At 57.6% G+C, this 9,333-nt stretch overlaps 1 protein-coding gene across 1 annotated transcript in view; it reads right to left on the bottom strand.

Annotated features, from left to right (window-relative positions):
- Positions 1 to 610: 610 nt before the first annotated feature.
- USH2A (usherin) overlaps positions 611 to 9,333 on the bottom strand; it is a 511,215-nt gene continuing 502,492 nt past the window's right edge. Inside the window, exons 70-72 of the mRNA XM_028531335.2 lie at positions 6,211 to 6,455; positions 3,031 to 3,252; positions 611 to 1,403 (exon numbers count right to left, since the gene is read on the bottom strand). Coding sequence (XP_028387136.2) covers positions 1,314 to 1,403; positions 3,031 to 3,252; positions 6,211 to 6,455 — 557 coding nt within the window. The 3' untranslated portion in view covers positions 611 to 1,313. The remainder of the gene's footprint in view (positions 1,404 to 3,030; positions 3,253 to 6,210; positions 6,456 to 9,333) is intronic.

Genomic DNA, 9,333 nt, shown 5'->3' with positions numbered 1-9,333 from the left:
CCGGGAGGGGGCACTGGGGCAGCTGCTGGCCCGCCTCGTGCTGGGGCCGCGGCCCGCGCTCCTCCCCCGTTGGTACCGAAGGTGGAACGTGGCCCCTTTGTTCAGCTCGTGAGGCGACCGTTCTGAATTCTGAGTTAAAGGTTTTGGCTGCTGTAAAAATATTATTTTGAATATATTTTAAATTGTAAGAATAAAATAATTTTTGTGTTTTTTTCCCCAATTGGAATGATTTTCAAGATACAGAGAGATTTTCAAGTTTCTGCAAATAGGATGATTGTAAATTTCAAGCATTAAGCATTTATTGGTGAAAAATGTATATATTCCCATTTCAAGGACTACAGTGAGTGAAGCTGGAATAAATGCATCAGAGTTTACCATTTTACCCGTGGTTTCACAACCATTCTCTTGTATTTATATATTGATTAAGTCAAATAAAAGTGATTAAGACTATGTGTTTTCAGTTATTTCAGGAACAGTCAGTATCCGTTTAAAGCACGCCCACCCGAGTTCGTTCACCTCCTCGTCCCACAGTGAAAGCAGGGAGGGGAGGGGGAAATTCACATGTGTGCAAATGCACTCGCCTTGTCTGTGGGGTGTCGGAACAGCGAGCAAAGCACACGTTCAGTGTTACTAACAGTTGTAATTATCTGCTCTGTCTGTCTTTACGTACAAGTTGGGTGGGCAAGTAAGAAAATTAAAGCACAACATCGAGTACTTACCCAGCCTGTTCCCAGACTCCACGGCCGTTAGGAAGAGGCATTTATTCGTAACTGTATGTGATGTGCTAACAAGAGGTGTGGCGAGCAGCTGGAAGCGCTGTAACTAAGAGAACCCCTCCGCCCAGGGTGCAGCCGCACTGCAGGGTCACTCCTCTCCCCCTGACTCGGCTTGCCCTGCAGCCGGGGTGCTCCTCACAGGGCCCTGCCGACCTCACGGACAAAGGAGGTGGACGGAAGCTGCAGTGATGAGCTCTGAATTGGTGCGACTCCAAGCTGCTCCCTTCCACCAGCTCGGGCCTGCTGGAGAGGGCCAGTTATCCATGTAACCCATGGCCGCGCTGCCAGCCAGAGCCAGTGAAAAGTGCCTGTGGTTTTAGCTTCCAGGAAAGAAGTATTTTCCTAGGGATGGGACCCTTCACTACAGACAACCAGAAAAATAACATTTCTTAGACCTCTACAGGGGAGGAGCAAGGTCGAACACAATTCTCATTTCCTTAAGGGGTCACGGAATAACAAGCGACAGCTCCTAGCCTTCACACTGTGTCAGGTCAGCCCGCCTCCCTGTCCCACTCACGTTTCGCAGGCTTCCGTGCGCTACAGGTGGGTGTCGGTGAACGTGGTGTGCTCCTTGGTCACCGAGCTGAAGCCCTTGATGGCGTTCATCAGGTCCTCTTCATCCACGTACTGAAACAACCGGGCGGCCGGGTCAGGACGGCCCTAGTTTCTCCACGGCCCCGGCCCGGCCTGGCTCAGCACTGGCCGGGGCTGTGGGAGGCCCCCTGACTGAAACTCCCCGCGGTGAAAGGACCCCTTCACATGCCCGCCTGAACTCCAGAAGCGTCCCAAACACACGCCATCCGAGGTCTGCAACCTGCCGTACCTGCATCCTCCTAAGCCTCGGCTTTCTGGTTTGCAAAAAGTAGACTGTATATATATTTAAGGTTTAGTGCAAAAGGCAAGTGGAAGAACCAGAATGGGAGCTCTTTGCCTCATGGCTTCCTCCTCTTACTGCATTTGCATTCATTAACTAGGTTTGGTAATGCTCATTATTAGGCACAATTTACCGAGTGTTGGCAGTTCGGAAGCGGGCATGCGTGGCTCTGCCCGCTGCCTCTCACTAGTACCATCGAGAGCAGGTGCTCACAGCGTCCGGTGTCACAGTGGAAACCGGGCGTTTCTAAGGTCCCAGCTCCACAAAACAGTGACTGGCTTGTGTCCTTGGGTGAGGACACATGCCTAAGCCCTCCATGGGAAACTGCCACTTGGCTCTGCACCCAGCGCGATCAGCTGACAACTCCACGTGTCCACCGGCTAATGACTCCTGCTGTTCAGAAACTTGGGCTCTGGGTTGGAATCTCGGGATTCGGTGGTCACATTCACACCGGGGCGGCCCATGATTTAAAAATGTGTCACACGTCCCTCTGAACAAGGCGGGCGGACCGTGTATTTTATTTTTTCACTGTGATTGGAGCTGGAAACTACGACTCTACCTTAGTTAAGAAGGGCTTTGTGGAAGTCAGCAACTTCTCGGCGTAGGAAAAGTTAGGGCTTGCAGAGAGAGAGAGAGAGACAGAGACAGAGAGAGAGTCCGGAAGCCGGGGTGGGAAGGAAGGGAGGTGAAGGGCGCTGCCTCTCGGAAGGAGAGGAGCCGTGTCCTCGGTGGGCTCTCCATCTACTAACTGCCCCAGAGGGACGTCTCTCCCGCGGGAGCCCAGGTGGGCAGCCCAGCGGAGAAGTTGGCTGGGTGGCGAACCTGGGAACATGTTCCTTTCTGTCACCAGGGGCTCACAGCAAATAACAGACCACGACGAGGTTCGCTCTCAGTTGTTTGTGCCCGCTGGACTGAACTCGAGAAAGATGGGGTCCATAAGCAGGAGCACCCGTGAGACTTCCTGCATTACTAGGACAGGAGCCACCGAGCCCCTTGGGGGGCTCCTGTTCTCCAGCCGCGAGCCGGAGAGAAAGAGAGGGTGCTGCGCTGTGTCTTTCTCTGAAGTGAAACGTGCGCTTGCCCTCCGTGCCCTGTTTTAGGCCAACCGTGTTTCCAGCCCTCTTCTGCCCGAGGATGCCCCTTCACTTACTCGTGAGCTGACTTTCTGAGCGCTACTGTGTGCTAGGAAAACAAGGCGACGTCTCTGCCCTGCTTGTCAATCAATCACAGCGACCCCAGAGAAATGCTCCAGTTAATGGTCAGAGGGACGCACCTGGGCTGTGGGCAGCCCCCGTCGGGTGGAGGAGGCCCCATGCCCCCTCTTGCCTACTAGTCCCCCCAGGTATTTAGCAGAGGCTCTAGGGGAAGAAATCCACTCACCAATCCGCTGTCGTGGCCCATGATGGTTTCCCACAGCGAGTCGTCCACCAGGACCTTCTTGTCGTGAAGGTCCATGAGCTGGCTGACGCTGCGGTGCAGGGAGCTGTGGGAGTAGGCGCGGCTGAGCTGGCTCTGGCTCGGGATGCGGAGGACGGAGATGCTGCGGTTGCTCCGCAGGCTCACGCGCGCCCCGGCCCGCGGGATCTTGGTGTCGGCCATGCCCTGCGGAGAAAGTCGCTGCCGGTGATTCGTGGGTCAAGGAAAGGGGGGCTGAAACAGGACAGAGGCGTGCGTCACACCTCGTCAATGCAGGGAATGCCGTCTCCGCTGCCTCCTGCAGCACTCAGCTGTGGCCCGGGGTTCTTGGCAGAGGAGGGATGATAAACCGGCAGTCACGTTGGATGGCCTGCTGGCGTTCTGAGCACCCGGAGAGCGCAGGTACCAACTGTAGACGCCCCCTGTACTCAGGGGGCCGCACTGCAGTGGTGGGCTGACAGAAGACCCCTTCCTGACACAGAGCCTCTCTCGAGAACACCGCTCGCCCACGGTGGCCAGTTGGCCGTGTGCTCCCCGGCTTCCCACTGAGCATGGCTGATGCTTAAACATTCTCTCCCTTCTCTCTCATTCCACATCTGTCCCCTCGTTCCGGGATGCAGCCTCCAGGACAAGTCAGGTCTAACACCAGGAACACAGGGGCACTCTGACTGGGGCCTGGAGTCCGATTAGGATGCTGCCCCCGCCGGGCTAATCAGCGAGGCGTCCCTGCTTTACACCGCGCAACCGACACGCCATGCAGCAGGCCATGCATTCATGCAGCACGCAGAGCCACCTCGAAGTGCATGGTGTAGCTTTTCAGGGTGACATTGCTGGACACGTCGGACACGTCCGCCACAGAGTCAAACTGAGGACAAACGGGGAGACATCGGTCAGTGTGCGAACATTTTCAAGCTCGGCGTTTCCCCGACGGTGTCACACACTCGTACTTCAGCGCTGTCCTGAGATGGCCAGATATGCACACGCTTGCACCAACCACAGACCGCAGGGCTCAGAGGCATTGCTGCCTTCCCTGGCTGGCCCCAGCCTGCCTGCGACCTGGGCGTGCCAGCTCCGTCCAGGGCATGCCAGCTCCGTGCAGGGCTCACTCACTGCTCAGTGCTGTGTGGGGAACATGGGACGGGTCTGGGGGGGGGGGGGCGGACAAGGCTGCCCTTCACTCCTTTCCATTTTTTCATGTGTTGGGACAAGCAGTTGGACCAGACATCTGTGTCCGGTTTTGCTGCTGCTGTGGTATTGTGACTTAAGAAATATATCTGGTCTTCGTCCCCATTTCTGGCACAGAGCTCCTAAAACCCTTGGGATTTCCAAAGTGATGAGAGCTGCAAAGCTGTCTTTTGTTACGTTAACTTGGTGGCTTTTGGGCCACACCTGAGGAGGGGCAGGTTGCTAGGAGGACGGACCACAGGAGGAGAGAGTTGGGACTTCTAGTCCTACCTCCTGACCCGGCTGGCTGTGGGCTGAGTCAGTCAGCAACAGCCGATGACTCCATTCACCGACTGATGAGCCTCCTTAAAAACCCGGGAGCACCGGTTTGGAGAGCTGGGTCGGTGAGTGCCTGAAGGTCCAGGGCAGGTGGCACACCTGGGGAGGGTGTGGGAGCACGTGCCCTTCCCCCAGGCCCCGCCCTGTGCATCTCTCCCAGCTGGCTGTTCCAGAGTTACGTCCTTTTGTAATAAACCAGCGATCTGGTGTTTCTCTGAGACCTGTGAGCCGCTCCAGTAAATTCATCGCACCCAGGGAGGCAGGAGGTCACTGGAACCTCCGGTCTGTACCTGGTCAGAAGCTCAGGTGACAACCTGGACCTGTGACTGGCACCCGAAGTTGGGTGAGGGGGACAGTCTTGCAGGACTGAGCCCTTCGCCTGAGGGGTCTGACACTACCTCCAGGTAAACTGTCAGAATTAAGGTGAATTGTAGGACAGTCCGTGTCAGGGAATTGTTTGCTGGGAAAAACTGCCCACATGTGGAGACCAGGGGTCAGAAATTTAGCCGCCAGGTGCCACGTGCTCACATACAACCTTGGTGCCACCTGGAGAAAGAGTGGCCATAGGGCGGTGCCGCCTTTGGGCACATAGCTTGGGGAGCACTCTCGTGCTGGGGGGAGGGCTAGGAATTACAAACTGTCTTCCCACAGGGGGGCAAACCCCACACCCCAATGCTCCTTCAGAGTCAGTCACCTTTAACCTCTCTGTGCAATGATTCCCCGCCACCCCCCCAGCACCATTTGGGAGACCCTCACGCTCACACCTTGACCTGAACTCTTGTCTCGGGCGTGAGTGCCCAGGAGCTGTAAGGAGCCGTCCACCCTGGGGACCCGGGGCCAGGGGATGAACCAGGCACTGCTAGGAGGTCAGTCCCTCCCTGGCTCCCCTTCTCATTCCTAATCCCCCCAAGTTGCACAGCTGTGTGACCTGTCATTCCCCTGCCGTGCAGCACAGAGCAGAAACCCTCCGGCTGGGTGCGTGCTGGAACCACTTTGGGGAGTTAAAAAGAGGAGGCAAATCCCCAAGTTCCACCCCAGGCGGGTGGAATCAGAACTTCTGGGATAAGGCCCAGGCAATGGTATTTTGGAAAGCTTCCCACGTGTCTTAGTAACAAAACACCTTAGACTTGGCTTACAAACCACAGAAACGGACTTCTCAAGTTCTGGAGGTTGGAAGTCCAACCTCAAGCTGCTGGGGGAACCGAGGGCCGGGTAGGGACCCAAGGGCTGGGTGGGGCCCGTTCCCTGGCTCATGGATGAGGGATGTTCTTGCTGTGGCCTCTCAAGCAGGAACCCCATTCATGGTGGGGTTTCCTAATGACCTAATGGCTTCCAAAGGCTCCGCCTCCCCAAACCCTCACACTGGGGATTAGGATTTAATGTAGGAATTTGGGGCAAGGGTGGGGGTGGGGGGTGGGCATTCAGTCTGTAACACCAGGTGATTCTGATGTGCAGCCAAAGTGAAGAACATTCTAGAGTTAGCCTCCCTTGGTCCTCCCTCACATTCAGTCAGACCTAACTGTCATCTAGTCCCTTGCTGCCGAGGCTCCAGAAGTATTTCCCTGTAAATAAAAGCACGTACTCCGGTCTCAGGGCAGGAAATGCGCCCCCCCCCAGCCCCCGCCCCTTTTAGAAACGTACCACGTGGGTTTCCCGCGGCGGGTGGACGCCCAGTGGGGACATCCTCTTCTGAGCAGGCACCAGGGGCGGCCTCTCCCTGACGTAGGGCTCCCTGTGGACCCGCCTCTGCAGGATCAGCGACAGGAAGATGGCCAGCAGGATGAGGCCCAGGACTGCCATGAGCACGATGAACCACAGCTCGCTGTAGAACTCCGCGCCACCGCTCCTGGGCCCCGTCTTCCCTCCCGGCGTGGTCAGCACCAGGCCTGCACCGGGGCACAGGGGGGCGAGGTCACTCACTCCTGAAGGCAGCCCTGGTGCTGCACGCAGTGGGTCTCAGGGTGCTCGTCTGTGCCTGTGCTCAGGCAAAGGGAGGGGACCGTGCGTTGGGGGATTGCACAGAGAGCTCACAGCCCCCTGTCCCTCCGGAGACCCGGCTGACCCACAGTGGCTACAGATCACCGCTGCCTTGGCCCGTTTGGGGGACAGATGGCAGGAGGGGGCAAGCGGACTTTCACAGGGGTTGTGGAAGTAACCTTGAGGAAGGCCAGCTTCAGTGTGGTGTTACTAATAATCCTGCCCTGGCTGGAGTAGCTCAGTGGATTGAGCGCGGGCTGTGAACCAAAGTGTCGCAGGTTCAATTCCCAGCCAGGGTACATGCCTAGGTTGCAGGCCACGGCCCCCAGCAACCGCACATTGATGTTTTTTCTCTCTCTCTCCCCCTTCCCTCTCTAAAAATAAATAAATAAAATCTTTAAAAAAAATCCTGCTGCAGGGGCCCCACTGCGGACAGAGTCAAGGCCGTGGCACCCAGGGGCCCCTCGCTTCCTGCGACGGCCCATTCCTCAGAAGCTGTGTGCACACCGGCTCAGGGACATCAGACCCCTGCGTGCGCTTGCCTGCCAGCAGGCAGTCTGGACAGTCCTCGTGCCCAGGCTCAGGCTGAGTGTCACAGGCTCTGGGAGTCGTCAGCCAGGGGCCCCCTCAGGGAGGACCGCCTACGGGAGGAAAGGCTGCAGCCCCTGGACTTGCCCTTGATTTCTCTTCACGTGCGGAGAGGTCACGCACTGTGACCGTGCGCAGGAGGCCTATCCATGCAGCTCCTGTTTAACGAGCACTGACCCTGGGCCAGGCCCGGGGGGAGGGCTTCACAGGGCCACGGGAGGGGGTGACAGGGTCATCACGACAGTGGCTGCGGGGACAGGAGGCGTGAGCCTGGCAGACGGCAGAAAGGCCCGCAGGGGTCCCTCACGGCGGGGGCGGGGGGGGGGGGGACTGCAGGACAGCACAAAGCACTGGCATCCCATACACCGAGCACGAGAGGGTCTCAGAGGTCCTCCCCAGCCTGGCCACTGGCTGGGGCGCATGCTGACGGGCTCCTGTCAAGAGGAGGAGGCGCAAGCCAGCGCAGGTGCAATGCCTTGGGCAAACGCCCCCCTTTTTAGCACTCCAGCCACTGGGCAGGCTGCTTGGCATGCCCACATTCTCAGGGGACCATGGGACGAGGTTGAAGGGGGGGGGGAAGGTGACGGGAAACTGAAGCTGGAACCCCATGACCGCAGGGATAGGACTCTGTCGGCTCCAGGTCTACTTCGAATGGCCATGAGGTTAAGACAGTCGCTCTGGCCCTGGCCAGGTGACTCAGCGGGTGGGAGCATTGTCCTGTAGACCAAAAGGTTGAGGGTTCGATCCCTGGTTAGGGTGCGCATGGGAGGCGACCAATCATGGTTTCTCTCTCACATCCAGGTTTCTCTCTCTCTAGCCCTTTACTTCCTCTTTCTCTAAGATAAAATTAATAAAAAAAAACAAACAAATCCTCTGATATCCTTGGCTGAAGATTAAAAAATGCCACGTGGCCCCTCTGGGGCTCTGTGCCTCACCTCTGCACTGGAGGCTGCAGCTGAGGCTCCGCCCGCGCCCCAGCGGGTGAGAGAGCCCCGAACCGACCGGGGCTGTGTGATGAAGCCCAAGCCACCGCCTGGGCTGTGCCCTCGAGGAGGTGAGTCCCCCGCGTGCGTGGCGCGAGGCTGTAGCTCCAGAAGCCGGTGTGATGGGCCCAGTGGGCCCCTGGCCGGAGCCGTCACCGGGAAGGCAGGGCGCCCGCCCGAGGGCGGCCCCAGGAAGGGAACGGCTCTCCGCGCAGCAGGAGGGGAGCGGCCCCGCCTGTCCCTCCTGCTTGGAGGCTGCCCCCGGGCCGGTAGACGAGCGTGTCAGAAACATTAACACGGACTCTGAGCCTCTCAGCCGGCCGCTCCGTTATGGGCTTTTCCAGAGCTCGGCACAGTCCTCAGCGTTTCCTCCTCTCATCAGTGGGAAACTCCTCTTTTCACAATCCTTTTCCATGTCAAGGGACCCCGTCCTCGCCCTGGCCGGGTAGCTCAGGGGGTTAGAGCGTTGCCTCCATATGCCAAGGGTGCGGGTTCGATCCCCGCTCAGAACACATAAGAGAATCAACCAATGAGTGCACCAAAAAGTGGAACACAAAATCAAGGGTTCTCTCTCTCCCTGCCTCTGAAATCAATAATCAAAAATAAACGAAAATAGAAGACTCCACCCATCAGTGGGTTTTGCCCAACCTGGGGTCCAGGTCCCCCACGTGAGGACCACCGGGATGGGCCTGTGTAAGAGCCAGGCCCTCCTGACTCTGCCTCTGTGCCCGGGGCCCGGGAAACCAGGACAGACCCGCACACCGGGGTGATCCCGTGCACGCCTGAATCTGAGACTTGTTGCTTTAAAAAGCGCCTGGGCCAGGAGCCAACGGAAACACCAGACCCTGTGTAAGCTCTGCGGGACATTCCTGGGGGAGCCCCGGCGCCCCTCGGGCCTCCGTCTGTCCCCTGGGGAAGACGCGGGAGTCGCTGAGAGTCTTAGATGACTGAGGACAAGGAGGGAGGCTCTGCCGGGGAGGGGTTGTGTGAGGTGCTGCGAGGAGGTGCACACGGCACCAGACGGGAAGTCTGCAAGTAGAAACTAACTTCATTATCACACAGACTGAAACAACCCTTGATAACAGTATGTATGTTCCCCAGCGTTTCAGAAGTCGTGGACTCGTTTATTTAAAAACAAGGTCCCAACTATGTATGCTTACAAATTTCATATAACATTCCTAACTGGGATCTAAAATAAGGTATCAGTCTCACTTGG

This window comes from Phyllostomus discolor, chromosome 15, assembly GCF_004126475.2.
Source record: "Phyllostomus discolor isolate MPI-MPIP mPhyDis1 chromosome 15, mPhyDis1.pri.v3, whole genome shotgun sequence".
In the NCBI taxonomy this organism is placed as follows: Eukaryota; Metazoa; Chordata; class Mammalia; order Chiroptera; family Phyllostomidae; genus Phyllostomus; species Phyllostomus discolor.
This window is presented reverse-complemented; position numbering and strand designations above follow the sequence as displayed.